General features: G+C 44.1%; 1 protein-coding gene across 1 annotated transcript in view; it reads right to left on the bottom strand.

The window, feature by feature from the left end:
• CA12 (carbonic anhydrase 12) overlaps positions 1-27,553 on the bottom strand; it is a 104,497-nt gene that overhangs the window by 20,201 nt on the left and 56,743 nt on the right. Inside the window, exons 4-8 of the mRNA XM_030190392.1 lie at positions 25,462-25,604; positions 18,904-18,999; positions 16,418-16,481; positions 8,634-8,791; positions 4,934-5,060 (exon numbers count right to left, since the gene is read on the bottom strand). Of these exons, the coding sequence (XP_030046252.1) occupies positions 4,934-5,060; positions 8,634-8,791; positions 16,418-16,481; positions 18,904-18,999; positions 25,462-25,604 (588 nt within the window). The remainder of the gene's footprint in view (positions 1-4,933; positions 5,061-8,633; positions 8,792-16,417; positions 16,482-18,903; positions 19,000-25,461; positions 25,605-27,553) is intronic.

The following is a 27,553-nucleotide window of genomic DNA, read 5'->3' as shown; positions in this document are numbered from 1 at the left end:
CGGGTATGTGATTTATATCGCCTTCCTTCATTTGCTCATACTACCCCTTAAAGTCTTTCTGCAGCTTAAAAATTGTTGAGGACGTTTAAAAAAAGTGAAACTTCACATACAGCTTCCCTAAGGACTTGCGGAGCAGATCTGCTAGTGCTCTAGTTAGAATCACTGTTTTAGCCTGAGAGCATTAGTGAAGAACTTCTATTCACCATAAGCTCTCAGGTCCTCATCAGTGGCACCTAACTCCTACCGTTCAGCAAATCCAGACGGCCCCATTTTGACTGCCCCTATCGGACTGATCGTTCACTTGTCTTTTAGATTGTAAGATCTTTGAGCAGGGACTGTCCCTCTATGTTAAATTGTACAGCACTGCGTAACCCTAGTAGCGCTTTAGAAATGTTAAGTAGTAGTAGTAGTGTCAATAAATTCTTACAAGACTGGGAGACTGGGCGTCTAAATGGCAGATGACGTTAATGTGAGCAAGTGCAAAGTGATGCATGTGGGAAAGAGGAACCCGAATTATAGCTACGTCATGCAAGGTTCCATGTTAGGAGTCACGGATCAAAAAAGGGATCTAAGTGTCGTCGTTGATGATACGTTGAAACCTTCTGCTCAGTGTGCTACTGCAGCTAAGAAAGCAAATAGAATGTTAGGTATTATTAAGAAAAGAATGGAAAACAAAAATGAGGACCTTATAATGGAGGAGTAGCCTAGTGGTTAGTGTGTTGGGCTTTGATCCTAGGGAACTGAGTTCAATTCCCACTGCAGCTCCTTGTGACTCTGGGCGAGTCACTTAACCCTCCATTGCCCCTGGTACAAAATAAGTACCTGAATATATGTAAACCACTTTGAATGTAGTTGGAAAAACCTCAGAAAGGCGGTATATCAAGTCCCATTTCCCTTTCCCTTTGTGTCGCTCCATGGTGCAACCGCACCTCGACTATTGTGTTCAATTCTGGTCGCCACATCTAAAAAAAGATATAGTGGAATTAGAAAAGGTGCAGAGAAGGGCGACAAAAATGATAAAGGGGATGGGACAACTTCCCTATGAGGAAAGGCTAAAGCGGCTAGGGCTCTTCAGCTTGGAGAAAAAGGCGGCTGAGGGGAGATATGATAGAGGTCTATAAAATAATGAGTGGATTTAAATGGGTAGAAGTGAAGAGTCTGTTTACGCCTTCCAAAAATACTAGGACTAGGGGGCATGTGATGAAGCTACAATGTAGTACATTTAAAACGAATTGGAGAAAATGTTTCTTCAATGTGTAATTAAACTCTGGAATTCGTTACCAGAGAATGTAGTAAAGGTGGTTAGCTTAATGGAGTTTAAAAATAAGGTTTGGACTGCTTCCTAAAGGAAAGGTCCATAGACCATTATTAAATGGACTTGGGGAAAATCCACTATTTCTGGGATAAGCAGTATAAAATGTTTTGTACATTTTTGGGGTCTTGCCAGGTATTTGTGACCTGGATTGGCCACTGTTGGAAACAGGATGCTGGATTGATGGACCTTTGGTCTGTCCCAGTTTGGCAACACTTATGTACTTATGTAAGTCTAATCAGTAACTCTAACCTGCATCCCGCTCCCATTGCAAACATATGTAAGTCTAATCAGTAACTCTAACCTGCATCCTGCTCCCATTGCAAACATAGTTATTCATGAAAAGGGTAGTTCAGTAAAGGGCCCTTTTACTAAGGCACACAGGCGCCTACAAGCATCCAACGTGCGTCAGTTTGGAACTACTGCCCGGCTACCGCGTGCCCCAGGTGGTAATTCTATTTTTTACGCATGTCCTATACGTGCATCAGAAAATATTTTTCTATTTTCTACCATGTGGTGCTAACCGGGCGGTAATTGGCAGTGTACTCTGGCGATTACTGCCCGGTTAACATGTGAGACCTTACCGCTAAGTCAATGGGTGGTGGTAAGGTCTCAGGCCCAAAATGGACATGCGCCAATTTTTATTTTGCCACACGTCCATTTTCGGCTCCCAAAAAAGGCCCTTTTTGCAGGTGCGCTGAAAAATGGACCTGCGCATGTCCAATACATATGCCTACAACAGTGCAGGCCATTTTTCGGTGCACCTTAGTAAAAGGACTCCTAAATAAACACATAGCAGCTCTTCTACTGTAATTATAAGCTTTGGTCACTTGCATTTATAATTTTACATTGTAAATTATGACAATGAATACAATTACAAAGCACTTTCAGTAGAGAGATTCCTATCTGGAGATGCCATATTTCCCTGTGATTAGCCAACTTTCTGAAGGGAAGCTGGCTTGTGAGATCACCATGTTGTGCGTTCCTGAGTTTGCCCTGCATAACTTTTGTGTTTAACTTCCTGTACATATCATGTTTGTAGGACACATGGGAAGTCTGCCTGAGTTTGGAGGAGAGTAATTTGGATCCGTTTATATGCTAAAACTTACATGCAAATGCACATTCCAGAAAGAAGGCTTAATTAGCTCTGCAGGGGGCTTCTTGTTATTTATAACAGCATATTTGCTAATCATAAATAGGGTTTAGTGACACTGAAGCATATTGGAAGACGGCCTGATTTCTGGAAGCATTGATTAGCAGGGAATCTGCTATAGCACTAACCCTCCTCAGGAAGGTGAACATTTTTTTTTCATTTCATCAGCTCTGTTAATTTTGCTCCAATGCATTTCATTTTTGGATAGAAGATGTTGTTAGACAATCCCCTCAGCTTTCAAGTACTGGGGAAGTATTGCTAAATAAATAAAGGACTGGTGAAAAGTGCCACGTTCCTTCCATACCAATAAATGGGCAAAGATTCAAATCAATCTGGTATAGACTTATTGAAAGCTGTTAATATTTTATCATGCACATTATTCCTCTCAGGTCCCATTTTATGCAAAAGAACCTATTTATTCATAATTTGCATTAAAGGCATTAGCCTTTTGGGAAATTGAGCCCTGTGTGTTTGGCTACATCAGGACTTTTTTGTTAGGTCCGAGTTTACAATGCAGAAGTCTTGTGCACACAGTTCTCTAAAATCTTTCTTAGAAATCTAGGCTTGGAGCCCAGGTTGTCTCTTTCAGTAATAGAAATTACACTGAATGCCTATCAGTCTTCCAATATTTCAGTATTTTGCTTCTAGATTCAGACTTCATGCAGAAAACAATAAAGAGCAATTTCTCCTAGTACTTAGATGGACTGAAGTGATACCCAGCTCTGGGATTCTGGTTAGTTTCAAAGTAACATCTTTTTATAAGAATGATACTTTTATCCTATTGTATGCAAAACATACCAATGAAAATATTTTGATGGGAAGCAAAGCATACTGCCAAGGACAGGCACATAATAATACTTCAGAGTAACGGCTTAAGACACAAACAAATTAGACGGCTAATTTTCACACGCAACACTGGATCTTCCGATCCACTGTTGAGTGGTTATTTTACTCTATGTGTCAAACTCGAACTCAAAATCTTGAAAGATCTCTTCTGATCCTCTGTAATTTCCTCTTAGCTGTCCCCCTGCAATGTAAAGTTCAAGGATTTATTCAGCAAACAATATTGGAGACCAGCAGAAAGATGGTGGTGACAGGACCTTCTCCTTTAGATTACAAGATTTTTCAAAGTAATGAACCAAGCCACTATTTAAACTTACAAATGCAAATGCTAACTACAAGACTGAGTTTAACCTAAATAATTTCTCCCCCTACAAATTTTCAGCTTTCAAACGTATACGCCTAATTAAAGGTGAATCAAAGTTTTCCTGGTCATAGAGTCTAAATCAGGGTATGATTTAGGAGCAGCAATGTGTTTCAAGGGTAGGAGTAGCCTAATGGTCTGAGAACCAGAGGAAGTGGGATAGATTCCCACTGTAGCTCCTTGTGACTCTGAGCAAGTCATTTAACCCTCCATTGCCCCAGAAACAAGATAAATACCTGTATATAACACATAAACCACTTTCATTGCAACCACAGGTTGGCGGTATATCAAATTTCATCCTCTTTCCTTTCCCTCTTTCCCAGTCAGTCACCACCCCCTAGTATCACTTTCCCAATTCTCCCCGTCAGGTTATTTACTTCAGTGACTCTCAAATCTGTCATGGGGAGGGGGGGGGGGGGGCGGCACCAGCCAATCAGGTTTTCAGGATATCCCTAATGAATATGCATACAAATCACCTCCTGAGTATCTCTATTTCAATCTAGTTACAGTGCAAATTAATATTTATCTAGTAACTACCTTACTCTTTTGAACTTTTTTTTTACATTTCTTTATTGTAACCTCATAATGATAGATTAATAAAAATATACAATATATGCTACACAATGTTGACCTCACACTTCTTCTCATTCATACCACCACTTATTCTAATGAATATGCATGAGATAGTTTTGCATGTGATGAAAGTCGTAGCCACGCAGATCTCTCTCATATTCATTTTGGATATCCTGAAAAACTGGCTGACAACTTTAAGAACCACTGAAAAACTCCACACGCCTAAAACTTTCTCTTTATTTGTCTTTTCTGAACCTGACTTCACCTTTTTATTTTCTGTGTATTCAATTATCTTTAGTTTTTGCATACTAGGAGTCAAAGTATGTTTAAAACATTATCATTCTCTCTATACAACAAGGGTGACATTGCGCAATCTAGTTTTCAAGATAACCCTAATGAATATCTATACAAGGGATTTGCATATGCATGCAGACCCCTTGTATGAATATTCAGTAGGGATAGTCTGAAAACCAGACTGGTTTGTGGCCCATCAGGTTTGCAGTTTCAACACTCCTGCTTTTGTAGAGCTTACTAGTATGGAAAGATTGGAACCTGTGTTTACTCTGGTCCCTTTTCTCTGACCAACAAAAAAAAGACCAGCTCATGGACTACAATTCAGCTTGTTTGTGGATGAGATTTCCAGGTCTAGTTTTCATGTAGTTTCAGATTGCAGGCTTCCTGCCTTCCTTACCTTCCCGAAAGGAAACCGAAACAAGCCTTTCATCAAACTCTTGCACATGCCGGTAGTTATCTGTCATTTCCAGAGGGGCCGAGTCATTCTCCTGAGAGCAATAGAGAGCTGTCTGCAATGCCAGGAGCTAGCAATGAAACAAAACTGCATTTCAGTATCATAACCAGTCAGTGGCGTAGGAAGGGGGGGGGGGGGTGAGGCAGTCCGCCCCGAGTGCACACCGCTGGGGGGGGGGGGGGGTGGCGGTTCCGCTGGTTCACTGCTTTCTCTGCCCCGGAACAGGTTACTTCCTGTTCTGGGGCAGAGAGAGCAGGGAACCAGCGGAGCCGACGCAGCTCCCAGCGACGTGCACTCGTGGCGGAGCGGCCCTCCCGCCCACCCTCTTTGGTAAGAATGCACTCGGGGGGAGGGGTGTGCACGCGCACTGAGAGGGGTGCGCCGTGCTGCACCTGGGGGGGGGGGGTGCACAGCGGTGAACCGCCCCGGGTGTCAGCTGCCCTCACTACGGCACTGTTTCATAACTCACATCTGGGTTTGTGGTAGCATCTTTCATACTGGTGCTTTAGTCAGTAACTGGTTTCAACTAATGCTCCCCCTAAGAGACAATCCAGGGTCACTGAGAGACAAAGCCTGGGGCAGGGCTTATGCCCCCCCCCCCACACACACACACTCGGGCTGCAGCCACCGCCGCCCCTCCACTTGGGCCGCCCCCCTGCCCCCCTGCCCCCTTACCTTCCTGTATCTGCTCTTCCTTCAGTCTGTCACTCTCCTCTTCCTGTGTGCCGGGACCTGGGTTATCACATTAACACAATCACCTGGGTCCCAATACACAGGAGCAGGAGAGACAGACTGAGGGTGCAGAACCTTCTGCCTGACTCCAGAAGCCTTGCTAGCGTTGGGCCCCCCTTGGAGGCTGGGCCCAGAGAATCTTGCCCCCCCTCTTGGCAGCCCTGGGACCATCCTATAAAGATTGCCCAGATTTGGATATTAAAATGCAGGGTAGTGAGCACAAATCCCATAATGGCTTCTGGGTGGCCAGATTCTGTTACAGAATGGAGCTTAAGTTGACATTTGCCTACCAACATTTATTTATTTATTTTATTTGTTATATTTGTATCCCACATTTTCCCACCTATTTGTAGGCTCAATGTGGCTTACATAGTTCCGGAGCAGCACTTGCGGACTCCGGTGTAGACAAATATGAGGTGATGTTGTGGTTAGGTAGTTCGATAGAGTTAATGTGGCTCAACCGCATTGGGATCCTGCACCTGAAGATTTGTGTCCAGTCTGTACCATGATTTAGTTACGTTGTGTTGCAGAGATCGGGCGTTTATGTTGGATCGGTGGGGTATGCCTTTTTGAACAGGTGAGTTTTTAGGTGTTTCCGAAAGTTTAGGTGGTCATTCGTATTTTTCAAGGCTTTTGGTAATTTAGGCGCTGCCACACCATGTAAAAGGCAGACATAAATGTTAGTGTGTTACTGTTGCACTTTAGCATGTTACATGCCTAAGTGTTGGATCCACCCATGATCCATCCATGTGTACGCTTCCCTTGCAGTTGTGCACTACACGGATTGTGCATTATGCTTGTAGAACACCACTTAGTGCCCAACCGACACACAAATGTTCCATTCATATGCTAAGCATTTTATCATCTTAGCATGCAAACAGCACTTACATTTAGGACCTAAGGGCCCAATACTCAGGTCACAGGAGTTAGCCCTCAGCCCAGATATTCAATCGCAGGCCGTTTCCGGTGACAGGCATTGAATATCCGATTTATTTATGATTGGTTCAAACTTAACCAGCCAAGCCGATATTCAGTGCTGGTAGGTTATGTTTGAACTGGCCAAAGATAGGCCTGATATTCACATGGCCAAATATGGATGCCAAACTTGCACTGAAAATCAGTGGATAGCCGGTTATACGGGTCATGGCTGGCCATATCCTGATGAAAATTTGGGGATAGCTAGTTATGGGGCATTTAACGAGCCAGGTGCTGATCCTGGATGGTTAAATACTTTTGAATACTGGGGGGTAAGATTATAGAATTAAGGGGCTAGACTGTTGGTTTTGGTACCATGTTACCCTACCCAGACCTCTGAATACTTCCCTCCTGCTGCTGCCCACCCCCACTTCCACTCACACCCTACAGGTTCCAGTCCAGCAACGGTATCAAAGTGCAGTGAGCACAGGGCTAAAGTCATCCTATGTTCCCAGTCCTTGCACCCTGTATAAAAACCTGGGATTGACGATTCAGGCTGACTTAGTATCACTAGCATAGAACAACAGTTGCTGGAGTGGGAGAGTGGGTTCCTTGAGACTCAGGGTAAAGATTGTCAGAAGCAGGGAGGAGGGAGTCAGGAACTTTGCTGCATCAGTCTAGGCCTGGTTTTTGGTCACCATACACAAGGATCGATCAGTCCAGGGTACCCTGGTGGTTTGTTGCACAGCCCAGGCACTGCAAAGGCAGAAGTACAAAGTTCGGAAAATCCACAGTGCATCAATACAACAGGACAACTCCTACCAATGCAGTCTTCTAGGTTCTGATAAAGAAAAACTATGTGATCTCCAAAGCTCATATACATCGTCATCACATCTGGATAATTCTTAGGGTGGTCCAATTAGAGACACAATGTAAAAAAATGAGTTTTCTTCAAAGCCAGTATGGTTAGCAGACCTCTATAACTCTGTCCTACAGACTTTTATGTACAAAAAAAAACAGTGGTTTCTGTACATTCTTCAGTCTGATTGCACTTGGTGTATGGAAGTGGATGACTCAGTATACTGCTGCAGTAGGTCTGAGGTCTATAAATGTGAGTTCTTTCTCCATGAATCTTGTGCAGTGCAGAAGGATCACTGGAGACAAATGCTAAAATCAGGATGCAATATTGTTTCAGCTGGTCAAGTGCTGTATCCAAAACACTCCCCCCCCCCCCCCCCCCAATTCAGCACTATTTAACTGACCAGGAACAGCTACTGGTGGTTAAATAGCTCTTAACTGGCTATTTGGGAATATTCAGTAGGGGACAGTCAGTTATCTCCCACTGAATATTCCCGGTCAGCACTCAACAAATAACCGGTTATGTCGTGCGATATAACCGCTATCTGCTAATATTCAGCACATCACCGGCTGAGTTTGGCTGTCAAATCAGGCTCTTTCATTGTGACATTGTGATTCCATAAAATTAGGGGAGGTGTTATTATCAATAGCATTATACCAGACCAAGATTGACTCTAAATAGAACAACATAGCACCGGAGGAAAATCACCACCAGAAGTTACATCGGTGATCAGCAAACCGTTGTATTGAAGTAAGTCTACCATTTAAAGCTAAGTAAAAAAAAAATTGGGGACATATTGTTTCAACAGTATATTTCCTAAATTTATCCTAAAGATATTTGCCCCAAAATGTCTTCTTTGGATGGTTTATACATGGTTACTCACAAAGCATCACCTCATAGGAGCCAGCTCTTTGGGTGCTGTGGGTGACTGAGAAACCCCAATATTGAACAAACTCCTTGTGTCCAGGGAGAGATCATTTCTGTTGGATTAGGGGTGCTAATAATTTTGAAAAGTTGGCTCTTATGCATCACCTAACTTCAAAGAGGACCAGTTCACACAAACCCAGTGTCTGCATAGCTTGAATGTGCTCTGCAAGGTAAGGAGGAAAGGATAAACTTCATTAAGGGAAGACTCACCTGTTCTTGTGAAACCTTCACCGGGTTCCGGAAGACTGTCCACAGGACACTTGGGAAGCAAGGAGGAGTGGTCAGGGAGCCCTCATAGCGAAAGTACTCATCCAATTGGGTGGGAAGTAGCTCCTGCACATTGAAACCTGGAACCTGCACTTTTTGATCTGGAAAAGATCCAGCACAGTTATGAATAGGTAGGTAGTGGAATGTACAGCAGTCACTTCTTTATGTCTGTTTATCCAGCACTGATCTGCAGAATGGAGTGATGAAGGGGCAGACTATGCAACTCTCACCGCAGAAAACCACCAGTGAAGGTCAGAAGCATCATAGTTTCTGTGGTGAAAAGACCAGTGGAGTAAAGGAGTAATCTAGAGGTTAGAGCAGTGGGTAGAGAACCAGCACAGTCAAGGCTTAAATGCTGCTGCTCCCTTTGACATTTCTCATGACCTTGGGCTAATCTCATCACCCACCATTGCCTCTGGTACAAACAAGGGCTAGAGATATTAATGGGTGTTAATGATTTAATACAAACTCCATTATTTTCAACAGACCCTACTTACTAATAATTTGCAGTAATGTGTTAATACATGTTAGCGCATCTAGCCCTTAGAATGTAAGCCTTCAGGGCCAGGGACTTTCCAACTGTATGTGAATTTGTAATTCACCTTGAGTCAAGATGCAGAAAGGTGAATATTTAAATCCACTGGGCTACAGATTAATCAACCTTTTTCCCCAGTTCACCAAGAGTATGATTGAAATAGTGATTCCTACATTTCCTCTTACTCAAGAGGAATATCCTATGCAATGATTTGGGAAATACCTTCTTGTTTTCCAGCGAGGATGGCTGAACATTCTCCTTCTTAATGTGTTTGCATCCTTTATTCCTATGAGAAAGAAGGGCCCTTCTGTAGACTCTACAGCATCTCTCTGAATAAGTCTCTTATTGTCTACCTGTCTGCTACATCAGATAGACTGGCAAACAGGCACAGGAAGCCTGGTATAAAATCCTGGTGACATCAGTAATGCAATAATTACTCTCTGTTTCCACTTGTAAGTTTTGTCAGATAAACACTCTTACCTAATTCCTTCCTCAAGTCTTTAATGAATGGGCTCAAGCTTGACTTTGGGTTATGTGCTGAATAACTGTTAATTCCTCTTAGGAACTGAGGGGGTATTTTCAAACAGCCCACCACTGTGTACCTAATTTTCAAAGGCAAAGTATAGGCACACTTTTGTGTTGAAAATTACACATGGAAATAAAGGACTCACAGACTTTGTACCTGCTTCTTTGGTAGGCCAGTTGTTGCTGAAAAAAAACAGTGTGTAGATTTGAAAACTTCAACCATACAAGTTCTTTTCCAACTCTACCCTAACCATATCCCTAGGTATGCCTCCCGCAATCTGGCTGAAAGTACAGTATCCCTCAGATTCTATAAAGGTCAGCCAAATTTGAATGCCCAAAATTGAGTGCAGATCCCAGATCGGCACGCAAAATAATTAGTTAACAGGCTCCAATGATTTAAGTATTGGAGTTAACAAGCACTTTATTGGCACCAATTATGATTTGGGCGCCAATCTCATTTGGCTGCAAACTATTCTGTAACAATGGGCACCTAAATTGGATTGTGTGCAACTCAAAAGGGGTGTGGCCATGGGAGGGTCAGAGGTGCTCACAAAAGATGTGCGCTGTGTTACAGAATAACAAGGATCCATGATCAATTTGTGCATCAGGATGTAGACCAGGTTTCCGCAAGTATATGTCCTTGCACCCAAAGTTGAGTGCTGAACTCAGCATTCAACGCTATTCTATAAAGTGTGCTCATCTCGAAGCACTCTTTATAGAATAACGTTCAATGCCGACTGTTATTGGTGTCCAATTTTTGGCGTTATTTGTAGAATCTGGCCCTATGTGCACTAATGGAACCTTATATAGACTTTTAACTGGAGTAAGGAGGGCAATTACCCAGACGATTATCTTTAAAAATAAGCCTCCCGAGAGGTAAGGTGAGTAAACCGAATTCTTCACCTCTCTACCTAAGTCATTATAGGCCTGATTCACTGAAATCTTTCTACCATTCTTTTTCTGTGGATCAGGTGCTACTGTATATAAGAGAAGAAAAAAGCTCTGGCTGGCCTCAGACAGGAGGACCTTTGGCATAAGAGGTTGGAGCTCTGCCCTTGAGTGTGCAGGCAGAATATTTTAGTTTCATTACATTTTGGGGTTTTTTTCCAGTTCCATTTCTTTTTTTTCTTTTTGTCCTCATGTTGTTCCATTTCATTCTATAAATAATCCATGTTATTATTTGAAAGTGTGCACTATCTAGTTAGGGTTGCCAACTAGATCCAGATTCACCTGACAGGGTTGATTCAGTCCTGGGCTTACCCCATTGCATACAGGGATTTGTGGTTCTGATTTTCCCATTGGATTCCCTAAGCGCGTTAAACCATATCTCCCCCTGATAATATTCCAGAACTTGGTGCAATCCACGGTACTTACCCATGTCAACTATTGTAATAGTATTTTTTTAGGCTGCAAGTCCCATATCCTGAAAAAACTTCAGACTGCCCAAAATACGGCGGCAAGACTCATTTTTGGTAAATCACGTTTTGAGTGCGCTACACCTCTCTGTGAAAAACTTCACTGGCTTTATATATATAGAACGAATCAACTTCAAGGTCCACACATTAATCCACAAGATTATCCATGGTGAATCTCCGGGCTATATGCTCAACCTGATTGACCTTCCAGCCAGAAACATGCCTGAAACTTCTCGAACTTACCTCAACCTGCATTACCCCAACTGCAAAGGTCTCAAGTACAAAACCTATTATGGATCCAACTTCTCATTCTTAGGCAGCCAACTCTGGCATGCTCTCCCCAGACCTATCCGTTCAATCAGTGAATATCTACCCTTCTGGAAATCTCTCCTATCAGTACCCTTCTCCACCACCGCCAACTCCAGGCTCCGCCCTTTCTGCCTCGCCTCACCCTATGCTTGGAATAAAATCCCTGAGCCCATACGCCAAGCCCCTTCCCTGCCCATCTTCAAATCCTTGCTCAAAGCCCACCTCTTCAATGTCACTTTCGGCACCTGACCATTGTACCTCTATCCAGGATATCTAGCCTGCCCCCAATTTGATTGATTGCACTTTTTTGTCCTTTAGATTGTAAGCTCCTTTGAGCAGGGACTGTCCTTCTTTGTTAGATTGTACAGCGCTGCGTAACCCTGGTAGCACTTTAGAAATGTTAAATAGTAGTAGTAGTAGTAAATCTCTAAAAACTTATATGTTCAAGCACGCCTACTCAAATTACCTCCATTACCCCAATTGCAGAGCACTTAAATACAAGTCAATACATGCATCTAGCTTTGCCTACTTCTGTACATAATTCTGGAATAAACTACCGAATACTATAAAAACAACGCATGACTTGACAACCTTCCGGAAGTTACTGAAGATGCACCTGTTCAAAGAGACTTACAAAAATTATCCTTCTTAATGATTTGATTCCTAATCTATACCAGAACCAACTATTATTGATCCTTAAATGTGATTATTTTATCATAGTATCATTATCGAATATTGCACCTTAACCTGCTTCTACTTACATGTTATGTATAATCATTTTATTTACCTTATTTACCTAATATTCTTGAACATTAATTGTAACAGTATGCTGAACCACTTACTTTGTTAATGATGATGCCATTGCAACATTATGTAAGCCACATTGAGCCTGCAAATAGGTGGAAAAATGTGGGATACAAAATCAAATGCAGCAAAATAAATAAATAAATGACCCAAGTTAATCTTTTGAACCCATCTACCCAACCCATACCCTGGAAACAACAACAATTATTCAGACTACATCTCCCACCTAATTTCCCTATGCCATCTCTCGTGTCCCTTCCCCTCCCGCCTCCACTACCCCTCCTCCTATGTACACCTACCCTTGCTTATACCTCTCCTACTCCCCTACCCCTACCCTTCTCTACCTACCTTTCTCTCTTACATATCCCTCTTATTATTCTGCTATACTTAACCTTTTTTCCCTATCAATACTATGTATTCCCAATTACTATGTAAGCTGCATTGAACCTGCTTTAAGTGGGAAAGCGCGGGGTACAAATGTAATAATAAATAAATAAGAAAAGTAAGGCTTCAAGTCCCTGCATGCATTGGGGAAGCCCAGGACTAGACTCCCTGTTGGGCGAATCTGGATCTAGTTGGCAACACAATATCTAGTGCACATGTGAAGAGCAGTCCTAGAATTTGGGTGCCCTCATTTACAAGCCCCTTGCCCACATTCATGTACAAAATAGTAGCACTAAAGTGTGTAAGTGTACTCTTACCTGTAGAAGTGACAGCAGATTATCTAAGTGCTATTCTGTAAGGATGTGTGCACGTGGCATAGGCCCAGATTCTATACATGGAGACTAAAGTTGCGTAAGCAAATTTAACAGTGCGTCCAAATTGCACACGCAACTTAATTGCTTAACAAGCCAATTGGCGCTGATAATTGACCAATAACAAGCAATTATCAGCACTCATTGTCACGAACTAGAATGTGCACACACAACTTTCTAAGCATATTCTGTAAAGTGGTGTGCATAAATTCTAATGTGGAGGAGTAGCCTAGTGGTTAGTGCAGCGGACTTTGATCCTGGGGAACTGGGTTCAATTCCCACTACAGCTCCTTGTGACTGTGAGCAAGTCACTTAACTCTCCATTGCCCCTGGTACAAAATAAGTACTTGAATATATGTAAACTGCTTTGAATGTAGTTGCAAAAACCTCAGAAAGGTGGTATATCAAGTCCCATTTCCCTTTTCCCTAATGCATGGATCTCAAAAGGAGGTGTGGCCATGGGAGGGGCATAGGTGGGTCATAGGTGTGCCTAAAAATTACATGCACTGTTATAGAGTATGCCTTGATCTGCGCCTGTTAGGCACGGGCATTTGCACCAGGTTTTAGTTGGCATAAATGGTTGCACCTAAATTTTAGTCACAAGGATAGGTGCTATGCATATTCTATAAACCGTGCCTCACTTTAGGCAAGGTTTATACAATAGCGCAAAGCGCAGGGGGAGTTTTCAGCTCCAATGTTTTTAGCATGTAAATGCAAAAGGGGGGCATTCACATGAGAGGAGCATGGACAGAGCTCCTACTTATACATGTACTTACAGAATACTGTAGGTTCCACGTATCCCTGAAACAATTACATGCTCGCAGTTATACCAGCTCTATGGCACATGCACGTAGGGTGCGCCAATGCCAGGTTATGCTAGTATAATCTGGGTGCCCAGATGCCATTAAAGAATGGGCTCTCTCCAAGCAGCAACGAGGCCCTCATGTATAGAATTGCTTTCTAAATGAATTAGCGTGCGGGAGCCATCTTTGAGGTTTGTTACATACTAAAACCAGCAGGCAAGATGAGCGTACGTGCTTGAGTCAGACTATTGGTTTGAAAAGTTTGTTTTTTTGTTGCTGTTTATTGAATGCAATTCCTATCTGTAGGTAGTTGCACAGTGAGGTCTCTTGAAGAAGCACATGGCGAAACGGGTCCCCATCGGGACTGACACTGTCTTGCTCCTGTGCCTGGGATAATGCAGTGCTGTGCTGTGTAAAAACGTTTCCTGATTGGACAACAGTGCTGTACAATGGCTCTTTGAATCTACATGAAGATAAGTGTTGTATTTTGAGTGGTATCTTAAATGATGCTTAGTCAGAATTGTTGAGATTTTGGACATTAATAAATATTAGTAAAGAGTATTGAACTCTGGCTTTTTGGAGATTTTTCTGACCGTTGATTACTCTTTCAACTGAGAGCTGTAATGAACATTGATTTTTCAAGTTAACAACTGCAGTTTGATTAGGTCTTTTCCTCCTGTTTTTGTATTTTCTATAGAGAAAAAAATATATCTTAAAAATAGAGTTGTTTGTAGGACTTTTCAAAAATTTGTTTCACATTCATTTTTTGTTGTGAGGTTGTTTACCTATTGTGGTCAAGTGAATGACATCCTTTCTTTGATTCTCATCTGTGCTACTACTACTACTTATCATTTCTATAGCGCTACTAGACGTATACAGCACTGTACACTTGAACATGAAGAGACAGTCCCTGCTCGACAGAACTTACAATCTAATTACAAGAATGCAGAAAGGGTTTGCCTGTAGATCCACATGGGTTCTCACTAATTTAGTGGAGGCTGACGGGAAGAAAGCACATCTAGTAACTGCTCAAACCTTGTCTTCTGATCTGACTGTGAACACCATGATTTACCCGACCTGCTCTGGTACTGGACTGGCGTTCTGAGATGTATCAAGAGAACCTGCTGTACATGTCGCAGTATGTTTAAGCTAACAAAATGACAAGAATGTGTTTCTCATTACTTCCATTCTGCCCCATGTGAATAAACTTTGCACTGAACCTATGAGGAACTGTGTCAAGAATCCTTTGCTTATCAACCTGACGAGGTGATCGTTATTACCCAATCCATGGATACACAGTACACAGCAATTCAGGGCTTCCCAAACTTTTATCCAATATTTTAATGTTGATAAATTCACATGATCCTAGATGATGTTGATGATGATGAATACAAAACAGCAGACCTACGCTACCTTCCCTTCCCTCATTCACTCCCACCCACTTATCCAAAGCATGAAGGCAGGAGGAGCAGCAGTAGCGACAATAATAGCCCCAACCAGTGGTGTTCCTTGGTCGGCTGCCACTCAGGGCGGATGGCTGCTGCACCCCCCCCCCCCCCACCAATACAGCGTCATCCCCCCCTGGGTACAACATCATCTTCCCCCCCCCCCCCGGTGCATTGCTGTTACCTCCTGGGGTGCTGGGAGCAGCCGTGTAGCTGTTGTCTCCGCCAGTTCCCTGCTCCCTCTGCCCCAAACAGGAAGTAATATCAGAGGGAGCAGGGAACCGGTAGAGCTAACAGCCACGCGGCTGCTCCTTGCAACCCCCCCTCCTGCAGCGTGCACCCGGGTGAACCGCCCCCACTGTCCCCCCCTCGGTACGCCACTGGCACCAACCAGAACAGGAGGACACTGTGTGTCAGTGTGAACTCACAAGCCCCCCCCGTACTGTGCATGGATTTCCAGTCTGACAGGAAGCTCACACAGGAGGAGGAGCTGGATCTGTGCTCACAGACTCACAGTCCCCTTGCCAGGGCCGCCGAGAGGGGGGGGGGGGCAGGGGGGACAAAATTCCCCGGGCCCAGGCCTCCAAGGGGGGCCCAGCGCCGGGGTCAGGCCACCGGCACTGCAGTCCCCAGTCTCACCTGCCTGCCTCCTCGGCTCCGGGCCCCCTGCATTCGAAGCAGCAGTCACAGATCACCTCCCTTCAGGCCTTCCCTCCCTGTGTCCTGCCCTCATAGAAACCGGAAGTTACATCAGACAAGGGCGGGACACAGGGAGGGAAGGCCATAAGAGAGGCAATCTATGACTGCCACTTTGAATGCAGGGGGCCCGGAGCTGTGGAGGTAGGCAGGTGAGACCGAGGACTGCAGCGGTGGGGAGCGGCAGAAGCGGGGGGGGGGGGGCAGAGGCGGGGCGGCCTTGTCCCGGGCCCGGCCTAGTCTCTCTGCGGCCCTGCCCCTTGCTGACTGCTATGACGGCATAGGTCACATTGGAGGTCCAGAGGAAGGGAAAGCAGCTGTGTTTCTGTAATCCCATCCACTGATGATGTGACCTCATTTGTGGTTCCGACCTGCTATTTGAGAAGCACTGTAGTAATTAGTAACTACAAGGGTGGATCCCACCCTGTATAACTACTCACCTTTGAATTTCACAGCGGTGAAGTGGCAAAAGATCTTTTCAAACGAAGGATTGAAATTACCAATCTGGAATAGACAATTGATTACACAGTTTAAATTCAAAGCACCTTTTATTTTATACAATAAATGTTACAAACTTCACTGAAAACATATTGACATTTTTACTAAAAATGCATTAACAGCTGATAGTCAGCATTTCATGTTTCTATCACGTTAAAAGTAAAACCAGTCAATATTCAGCCCACTGTGGTCAGCGTATTTTAGCAAATGCTGACAAATATCAGAATATATAAGTGAAACAAAAGCATTCCAACGACAGTCTCACAGGAAGAGGTGGGACAGCATTTTACATAACCAGAACAATGCATCAATGATCTTATGATGAGGATACATAAAGGACATTTTAAGGCATTCCAGGAACGTAAGACCTTTGAAGTCAAAATAATGAAATATTTTGACACCCATCAGACTGGTCTTAACAAAGATCTGGGCTTTGTATCCCAGAGTGGAGTGGAGAAGTAGCCTAATGGTTAGTGCAGTGGACTTTGATGGGGAACCGAGTTCGATTTCCACTGCAGCTCCTTGTGACTCTGGGCAAGTCACTTAACCCTCCATTGCCCCTGATACAAAATAAGTACCTGAATATATGTAAACTGCTATGAATGTAGTTGCAAAATACCACAGAAAGGCAGTATATCAAGTCCCATTTCCCTTTCCCTATTTCAGATTCTACATGGAATGTTGCTACTATTGGAGATTCTGTTGCTACTATTTGAGATTCTACATGGAATGCTGCTATTCCACTAGCAACATTCCAAGTAAAAGCCTGCCCTTGCAGATCAGCAATGCGGCTGCACAGGCTTCTGTTTCTGTGAGTCTGACGTCCTGTATGTATGTGCAGGATGTCAGACTCACAGAAACAGAAGCTTGCGCGGCTGCACTACTGATCTGCAAGGGCAGGCTTCTACATGGACTGTTGCTAGTGGAGGAGTAGCCTAGTGGTTAGTGCAGTGGACTTTGATCCTGGGGAACTGAGTTCAATTCCCACTGCAGCTCCTTGTGACTCTGGGCAAGTCACTTAACCCTCCATTGCCCCTGGTACAAAATAAGTACCTGAATATATGTAAACCGCTTTGAATGTAGTTGCAAAAACCTCAGAAGGTGGTATATCAAGTCCCATTTCCCTTCCTTTCTATTATAAACCATAAAATTCTACTGCTTTGTCACTGTCTTATCAGCCATCCATCTCTCTCCCACCCCAGCTCTTCCTGTTTCTGACCTAACCCACCCCACCCCACCCTCAGGTGTTAGTCCTGAAATGTTTTTCTGTCTCTTATCTTTCCCTAAGATTTTTAAAACTATGAGGACAAAGAATACATTACTTTCACATTTTCCAAAAGTACAGGGTCTATGCTGCCGAAATCCATTGCACAGCTCATTTCCATACCAAGAATCTTTAGTTTGCAATAGTTTACCCAATACGCTTCACTCTCAACCATTTATTCAATCTTTCATCGTCAATTGAAAACTTTATTTCAAAAATAGAAGTCTGGTATATTTTTAGAATTCTGAAATTGGTAATTTCCACTGCATTATACAAGCTATATTGTTGTAATCAAGGATTTGGTGGAATATAAATACGCGCATTACATTAGATTACTCTTCATAAAGGTGGATAATAAATCCCAATAAATAAATAAATATTTGCCAGCACTTTCTTATGTAAATACAGTACAGTCTCGATTACCTGACCTTCGCTATTCTGACCATCCAGCACATCCAACAGACCCCCCCCCCCCCCCCCCCCCCCCCCCGGTGACACCATCGCATTTATTTCTATTAAAAACCTTTGTTTTACAACAAGCACAGGTACAGTAATTATGTTTTAGTGCTCCAATCAGGAACTCGATAACTTTGTTTCTGCATTGTTTGTGGGGTTACCATTATTTTCCGTATTATCTGACATTTCACGTATCCGAAAATGGGTCAGTCTCGTTTACATCAGCTAATCAGACTGTACTGTAGTGCCCCTTACATGTGTAAAGCCCTAAGAGAAACAACTCTTTTTTTGTACGTAATTTTTTGCATAATTTTTCTTTTAAAGGAAGGAAAAGCCTCTAAGCCGCTCAGACCCTGGTGAGTTTTGCGGAGCGGTAGCGATCCAAAAAGATCATGTCTTCATCGTTGGCAAAAAACCTTGTTCCATGCATTGGATGAAGTGGATTGCTTTCATGTTACAGCTTCAGCATCTGTAATTCCACACCCCTTTTGTTGTTTTGCATTCAATGAGCCTTTTGTGACACATGTAGGAAACTCTGAATGTCCTGACTTTGCAGGTCTCTTTTCTGACCCAGATGTGCTATGCAAAATTAGTCTTTAAATTACACATATTACAGTAGAAACTGTGCAATGGATTTTGGATGACATGCTTTCAGAAATTCTAGACATTCTTTGGTGAGAAAAAGATGATACATATGAACCAACTTACATCAATGAAAATGCCCAAAACAGCCAATCCATCTGCCTTATCCATTGCTGTTGCCACATCTGGGTATTTATCAGAGTTATAATGCACAATGTGAACCTGCATGGAAACAGGGAGGGAATAATGAGCATAATCAAAAGAATTATTCTTTGGGATGGCATAAAGACATTTCACAGACACCCCCAGTTACCCTGAGTGACTAGTAAAAAGTCATCGGCCAACAAGAAGTCATATAACTAACTCTTCAGGACACAATAGAACCTATGTGAAAGATACCCATGTAATCAGCATGCTGTCAGAATATATATTTTTACACCATCACTTTGAAAGGACTAAGGTTACATGTGGATATTGGGTTGTTCTGCATCACAATATCCCTTAGATTCTATACAGTGCGACATGAGTTGCATGCATTATTCAGGTCGTATTCTGTATTGCCCACACAGCTTAATTATTTTAACAAGTCAATCAGCACTGATAGTTGCCAATTAACAGGCAATTATTGACACTAATTGGCTTTAATTAGAATTTACACGCACAGCTTGCTATATGTATTCTATAAAGTGATGCGCATAAATTCTAATGTGCGCTGCCAAAAATGGAGCATGGCCATGGGCAAGGAAGGGGCAGATTGTCAGCATTGCTAAAAGTCATGTGCACTGTTATAGAATACACCCGCTCCACGCCTAACTTAGTCGCCGGCAATTACACCAAGTTTTACTTGGCGTAAATTTCCATGACTAGATTTAGTCGGGTGGATGGGCCCTAGGTGTATTCTATAAACCGTGCCTAAAGTTAGGCGTGATTTATAGAATACGCCTAGGTGTATTTTGTTTTTCATCACTGATTTTTATGGCGCCATATATAGAATCTAAACCCTATATGTTGATGCCTTGCATTTCAGGACAGGCTTGCTTTATCTGCGCTGAAACGTATACACATAACTTTGCAATTTGGTCTTCTACTGAAAATTTACTCCGTGGTGTAGCATTCTTTAATGAAACTGAAAACCCAGTTCCCCTCTCTTGATCAGTCATGAAAGCCAGTTTAATACACAGTCAAAAGGTCACATGATAGGACTTATCTAGGAATGGTCATCACAGGAGCACAAAAACTGAGCTCAGCATTACACGTGAAAATTTAGAGCTAGAGAATTGGGGGGGGAGGGGGTTACCATGTTCCTATGGAACAGTAAGAACAATGTTACTGAACTATGAAAACTTTAGCTGAAAGGTCAGGGAAGAATAATTGCAAGAAGCTCATAATACATCTAACCTGATATTACGCCTTTACCCTATGTCTCCAACTAGACTTGTAATTACATTAAGACATTAAATACTTTAGAGGTTACAAACCACTCAACAAGTTTAACAGGTAATTATTTACTGCTAAATCCACTGACTGGTCACTAGCAATTATTTCTTTGGATTGCTTAGTTTTGTACTATTCATGGAACAAGTAAGAGACAAAAGTACTGTGCTCTCTTAAAACAAGGCCTTTCTAGGCCTCACTTGTGAGAAATGGGGTGCAGCTGAGGACTTGTGCCCTTTAAAAATAGGGGTGTGTTCACTGAACCAGGAAGTTGTGTCAGAGGGAAGGCTCCAAGAATTTAAAGGTACCGGGGGGGGGGGGGGGGGGGGGGGGGGGGGGGGGGTCAGACCTGCCCAAAATTGGGTATCTGGCTACTGCTCTGGCATGGAGTGAAAAATATTTTCTCCTATTTGTTTTATGTTTAAATCATCTTTATTCATATAACAGAGCTTAAATGCAAAACGTACAAACAAATGTCACTAACAATTGTGCTCCCTTACCGATCCTCTTCCTCCCACCTCCCCCCCCCCCCCCCACTATCTCACCCTCCCCCCGCCCTACCCCCCCTTCCCTCTCCTCCCACCCTTAAGCATGGGCATTCTAATCTTAGGGGTCATTGTCTCTGGTACACCTAGTTTAGAATTCTACTTCTAGCTGCTGGCTGTAATGTATCCCAGAAGTTGGTCCAAGTCTCTTGCAGGCTCTTGTCCTCTCTGGATGATAAATCTTGGATTCCACACCTCTCTAGCCTCAAGAGTTCTATCATGTGTGTCCTCCATACTCCAACAGAAGGCGCTGAGTCTTCCCTCCAAGAGAGCAGTATGATCTTTTTCCCAATCAGCATCGCTCTCTGTAGGAAGGACTAGAATCCCAAAGGAGCAGGTTTTGCATATTTATAAACTCCAAAGAGAATCAATGGTTGCTTCTGTGGTGTTTGGCCCCAATATAACTTTATTTCATCTAAGATACGGGACCAAAGTTGTGTGATTCGTGGGCATAACCAAAACATGTGTCCCGAAACAGCAGGGGCCCGACCACACCACGGGCATGCGTCCGAGCCGCTGAAGCCTGCTTTGAACGCCCTTGCTGGCGAGATGTACATCCTTAGTGCGAACTTATATTGTAGTTCCCAATGTCAAGTAAAGACAGAAGTGCGTTGTACCGAGGACAAGAAGCTACACAATGGAAGCCTAGGCCTCTTTCCGTTCTAGAGAAACATTTGTGTTATTCTATTAAGGGCTTGTTCCTCTCTCCGTCCCAAGTACATCGGCAACATGTACAGCCACCTCAGGGCTATCATCATGTTGAAGAGGCCTATGTGACCCGTAAGTGAGAGAGGGCACGTGCCCCAAATTTGCAGTGGGTGCCTGGTCTCCGCCAACAGCGGAAGCATGTTTTTTTCATATAGTGTCCCCAGCTCAAATGGAATGACCACTCCCAGATATCTAATCTGATTGTCTGCCCATGGTATGGGGATCTGGCCCCTCCAGCTATGCCACAGTGCTGCATCCAGTGGGATTCCTATTTGTTGTAAATGTACGACTATGTAACTTCATATTAGAAGAGGAAACATTTGATTTGGTGGCATAAAACTGAGAAAATTACTCATGAAGGTACAGAAAGCCATGCACTGTTGAAAGCCAAGGACACTTACCTCATGCTGGGATGATGACACCCATGAAGCTGAAAATTTATGTACTGTAGACAATACTGCAAAAAAACAGGCCTCACCATCTGGCGAAGTTTTCTATTCAACACTTAAAATAAGTTTTATGAAACAACTGTGGACTGAATCCAACTGCCTTTAGTCTGTTTCTCTTACATTAAGGGCTCCTTTTACAAAGCTCTGCTACCAATTAGGAAGAAGCCAGTTCAGTTCCCACGGACTTCTTCCCTTGCAGCACATGATAATTGGTAGCACCACTTTTTACAAGGAGCCCATAGCTATCAAGCTTAATTTTACTGCATTTAAATTACATAATTTAGCAGTTAGCTGAGATGAAATAATAGTCTCCCTTGTACAGAATCATTAGTTTCAGCTCTCACTGTCATCATTTTCAAATAATCAAATAAGCACCATTATTATCTCCCCATACTAACTAAGATGAGTGGCTTCAGTTGTAAATTTTCTTGGCTCAATGGATGGTATCAGCTGCTCTAAGGTTTCCTTTTACTAAGCTGCGAGAAAAAGGGCCCTGCGGGAGTGGCGGGGGCCATTTTTCCTGTGTGCCAAGGCCCTTTTTTCCGCAGCAGGTAAAAAGCCCCCCCCCCCCCGAAAATGGCCATGCGGTAAGATGACCCTTACCATTGAGGTGGTGGTAAGGGCTCCCGCAGTAACTGGGCAGCTCGTGGCAATTAGGGTTACCATATTTGGTCCCCCCTAAAAGAGGACACATGCCGCGCCCCACCACACTACACCACTGCCCTGCCCCCTTTCACACCCCACCCCACGTCACATATCACCCCACCCCTTTCACCATCCCCAGCACACCCACCTAAGGGTGTCCTCCCCTCCCCTTACCTTACTCTACTGCCCTGGTGGTCTAGTGACCTCTTCAGGGCAGGAAAGAGCCTCCTCTTTCCTGCCTGGAGCGCTGCCCTGTATCCTGGTTCCCTTGCAATGCTGAGTGCTGACGGTCCTGGCGCCGATTCAAAATGGCCACCGAGAGTTGAAGCAGCCTCGCGAGACTTCAACTCTCTGTGGCCATTTTGAATCGGAGCCAGGACCACTGTAGCTAGAAGGTTGCTAGGCTGTATAGAGAGAGGTGTGACCAGCAGAAGAAAGGAAGTGTTGATGCCCCTGTATAAGTTGTTGGTGAGGCCCCACCTGGAGTACTGTCTTCAGTTTTGGAGGCCGTATCTTGCTAAGGATGTAAAAAGAATCGAAGCGGTGCAAAGAAAAGCTACAAAAATGGTATGGGATTTGCGTTACAAGACGTATGAGGAGAGACTTGCTAACCCGAACATGTATACCCTGGAAGAAAGGAGAAACAGGGGTGATATGATACAGACGGTCAAATATTTGAAAGGTATTAATCCGCAAATGAACCTTTTCCGGAGATACGAAGGCGGTAGAACTAGAGGACATGAAATGAGATTGAAGGGGGGCAGACTCAAGAAAAATGTCAGGAAGTATTTTTTCACGGAGAGAGTGGTGGATACTTGGAATGCCCTCCCGCGGGATGTGGTGGAGATGAAAACGGTAACAGAATTCAAAAATGCGTGGGATAAACATAAAGGAATCCTGTTCAGAAGGAATAGATCCTCAGAAACTTAGCGGAGATTGGGTGGCAGAGCCGGTGGTGGGAGGCGGGGCTAATGTTTGGGAGACAGGGCTAGTGCTGGACAGACTTATACGGTCTGTGCCCTGAAAATGGCAGATACAAATCAAGGTCAGGTATACATATAAAGTAGCACATATGAGTTTATGTTGTTGGGCAGACTGGATGGACTGTACAGGTCTTTCTCTGTCATCATCTATGTAACTATCCTGCTTATTTTCGAAGGAGATCGCCGGCCATCTTCCAACACAAATTGGGAGATGGCTGGCCATCTCCTGAACCCGGCCAAATCGGTATAATCGAAAGCCGATTTTGGCCGGCTCCAACTGCTTTCCGTCACAGAGCTGGCCAAAGTTAAAGGGGGCGTTTCCGCAGGGTATGGAAAGTGGGACGGGGGCATGGTTATGAGATGGCTAGCTTCGGCCGATAATGGAAAAAAGAAGGCTGGCTCTGACGAACACTTCACCGGCTTCACTTGGTCCATTTATTTTTAGGACCAAGCCTCAAAAAAGTGCCCCAACTGAGCAGATGACCACCAGAGGGAATCGGGGATCACCTCCCCTTACTCCTCCAGTGGTCACCAACCCCCTCCCACCCAAAAAAAAAAATTAAAAATAATTTTTTTGCCAGCCTCTATGCCAGCCTGAAATGTCATACCCAGCTCCATGACAGCAATAGGCAGGTCCCTGGAGCAGTTTTTAGTGGGTGCAGTGCACTTCAGGCAGGTGGACCCAGGCCCATTCCCCTCTCTACCTTTTGCACTTGTGGTGGTAAATGGGAGCCCTCCAAACCCTACCCCCCAAACCCACTGTACCCACATGTAAGTGCCCCCCTTCACCCCTTAGGGCTATGGTAGTGTTGTACAGTTGTGGGTAGTGGGCTTTGGGGGGGATTTGGGGGGCTCAGCACATAAGGTGGAGGAGTGGCTTAGTGGTTAGGGTGGTGGACTTTGGTCCTGGGGAACTGAGTAACTGAGTTCGATTCCCACTTCAGGCATAGGCAGCTCCTTGTGACTCTGGGCAAGTCACTTAACCCTCCATTGCCCCATGTAAGCTGCATTGAGCCTGCCATGAGTGGGAAAGCGCTGGCTACAAATGTAACAAAAATAAATAAATAAGGTAAGGGAGCTATGCACCTGGGAGCAATTTTTGAAGTCCACTGCAGTGCCCCCTAGGGTGCCCGGTTGGTGTCCTGGCATGTCAGGGGGACCAGTGCACTACAAATGCTGACTCCTTCCACGACCAAATGCCTTGGATTTGGCCAGATTTGAGATGGCCGGCATTGGTTTCCATTATCGGCAAAAACCAATGCCAGCCATCTCAAACCTGGCCATCTCTGACATTTGGCCGGCCCCAACCGTATTATCAAAACGAAAGATGGCTGACCATCTTTTTCGATAATATGGCTCGGGACCGCTGTTTGCGGCACCGGCCATATAGATGGCCGGTGCCGTTCGATTATGCCCTTCCACGTAACCATCAGCACTCAGCATTGCAATGGGAACAGGATGCAGGGCAGCGCTCCGGGCAGGAAAGAGGGGGCTCTTTCCTGCCCCGAAGAGGTCACTAGATCACCAGGGCAGTAGAGTAAGTAAGGGGAGGGGAGGCTAGGAGAGGACACCATTAGGCCCACCCACCAGCCTGCCCGTTTGTCCGGAAATCCAGACAAATGGGCAGGCTGGCAAAACCCGCCTGGTTGCCCAGCCATGTCCTAAAAAAGAGGACATTTCCGGGTAAAACCGGACATATGGTAACCGTAGTGGCAATGTCCTATTACTGCTGGGTTAGCACATGCTAGAGAAAATTTTTTTTTCCAGAGCATCGGAAATGGTGCGCGCTTCAGCCGGAACTACTGCGGTGGCTGTGTTGGGCTAGCGGTAGTTCCGATTTAGTGTGCAGTAAATCTGCATTGGGCTTACCACCGCTTTGTAAAACACCCCCTAAATTACTGGTTCAGAACATGCTCTTACCTCAGCTGCAAACTGTCTTCCGCTGATTCTGTGCTCAGAGCCCATGGGCTTGTTTCTGTTCCCCCAGTGCAGGTGGAGCTGAGAAGCGGTGTATCGAAAAGGAAGATTGCGGATATACATGCTGGATGGCAAGTGCATTCTCACTAGAAGTACAAGATGGCAAAGACGTATTTGAGGATCATCTTTGAAGCCTAAGGCAAGCTCTCTGATCTTTTAAAACAGCTTCTTTAGAAGAGGATATCAAATTATTTGGCTTTAACAGAATAAACAGAAAATACCAAACATGCTTCAACATCCCTTGTTCTACTTGGATCATTGATTGACTAGTGCAATTCAGCTTTTTATTTACTTAGATTTATTTTATTTTGATTTTGCTCATCCCGCCCTCTCGGAAGTTGCGTCAGATGAGGGTGGGACACAGGGAGGGAAGGAGGCCCGAAGGGAGGCATTCTGCTGCCTGCAGCGCTGCTTTCACGGAGGTGAGACTGTGATTTCAATGCAGAGGGCAGACGGTCGACGACGGAGGGCGGGTGGGACTGCGGCGCCGGGCCCCCTTGGAGTCCCGGGCATGGGGAATTTTGGCCCCCCTGCCCCCCCTCTCGGCAGCTATGTCTCCACCCCTCCCAGTTCAGCAGTACCCCCCCTCAGGGGGGGGAGCGGGGGGAGGGGGTCCAGAGACCAGAGAGGGAGGGGGGAGGTATCTCTGTCATACACACACTCTCTCTCTCACACAGTCAGTGTCTTTCTCTCTCTCACTCTCACACACTGTCTCTCACACACTCTATGTCTCACACTGTATCACATTCACTCTCTATGTGTCACACAGTCACTCTCAAACACTCTCTTGGTCTCACAGAGAGTCTGTGTATCGCACACATACTCTCTCTCTCACACACTCTCTCACATACACTGTATCTGTGTGAAACACACTCTCTCTCTCTCACACTCACTGTGGCTCACATATGCACTCGCACACACTCATTCTCACATACACACTCTCTCTCTCACAGACACACTCGCACCCACACTCACACACTCACACATTCACTCTCTCTCTCTCACACACAGTCACTCTCACACGCACTCTCTCAAACATACACACTCCGAAGAAAACCTTGCTAGCGTCTGTTTTATTTGTGTCAGAAACGGGCCTTTTTTACTAGTTACCATATAATTGTGTATCACTTGTTACACAGGAGAAGCCCATATGTATTACGTTTTTCAACTTTCCAGTGTTTTTATTTCTAAAACAACTACTTTTTCTGGTAAATAGATGAATATTGGACATGCAATAATTTGGACTGAGTTTGTCATAATCTTATAACTGTGGCCACTGCCATGCTATAGGAAAAATCTACACTCCTAACTCCCTGCCATTTAACAAAGACCAAAGTTTTGAATATCTATGACTTTAGGCATTAGAAGAACATAGGAAAGTGGAGAATTAGTGAATGTTTCACAAAACTGCCCTCAAATATTTCTGCACACGTTACATAAGATCATAAGTAGTGCCATGCTGCCTCAGGTCATTAGTCCATAAGCCCAGCAGCCTGTCTTCAGCATGGCCAATCAGCATCACTTGGAAATATCCAGCACATACAAATGGAGAGATCTCTTTCATGCTGCTCACTTTCAGGGATAAATCTCATGTCTACCTGGCTAATACATAAAAATGGACCTGCTCTATGTCCTCCAGGAACCTGTCCAAATCTTTTTGAAACCCTACTATGCTATTAACATTGATTACACCCTCTAGAAACAAATCCCACAGCTTAATTGTGCATGAACTGAAAAATTAATTTTTCTATTTTAAATCTACAGTCTCTTAGGCTGAAGCATGCCTCCTAATTCTAGTACTACTTAAAGGGGTAAATAACCATTCAGTAAATCAAACTTGCTCCAATTCTCAACATTAGGACTATCCAGTAGGAAATAGAGGGGAAAAACCCAAGAAAAGTTTAAACATTATAAGATGGATAGTTTGTGGCATATCAAACATTGTAAATAAATAAATAAATAAATAAATAAATAAATAAATAATGTGGTTTCACAGGCAGGTCCACCATATATGACCCCAATTCTCCCCCAGAGG

The sequence above is a fragment of the Microcaecilia unicolor genome, chromosome 1 (assembly GCF_901765095.1).
Source record: "Microcaecilia unicolor chromosome 1, aMicUni1.1, whole genome shotgun sequence".
Taxonomy (NCBI): domain Eukaryota; kingdom Metazoa; phylum Chordata; class Amphibia; order Gymnophiona; family Siphonopidae; genus Microcaecilia; species Microcaecilia unicolor.
Note: the sequence above shows the minus strand (reverse complement) of the source record. Positions and strands in the feature narration are given on the sequence as shown.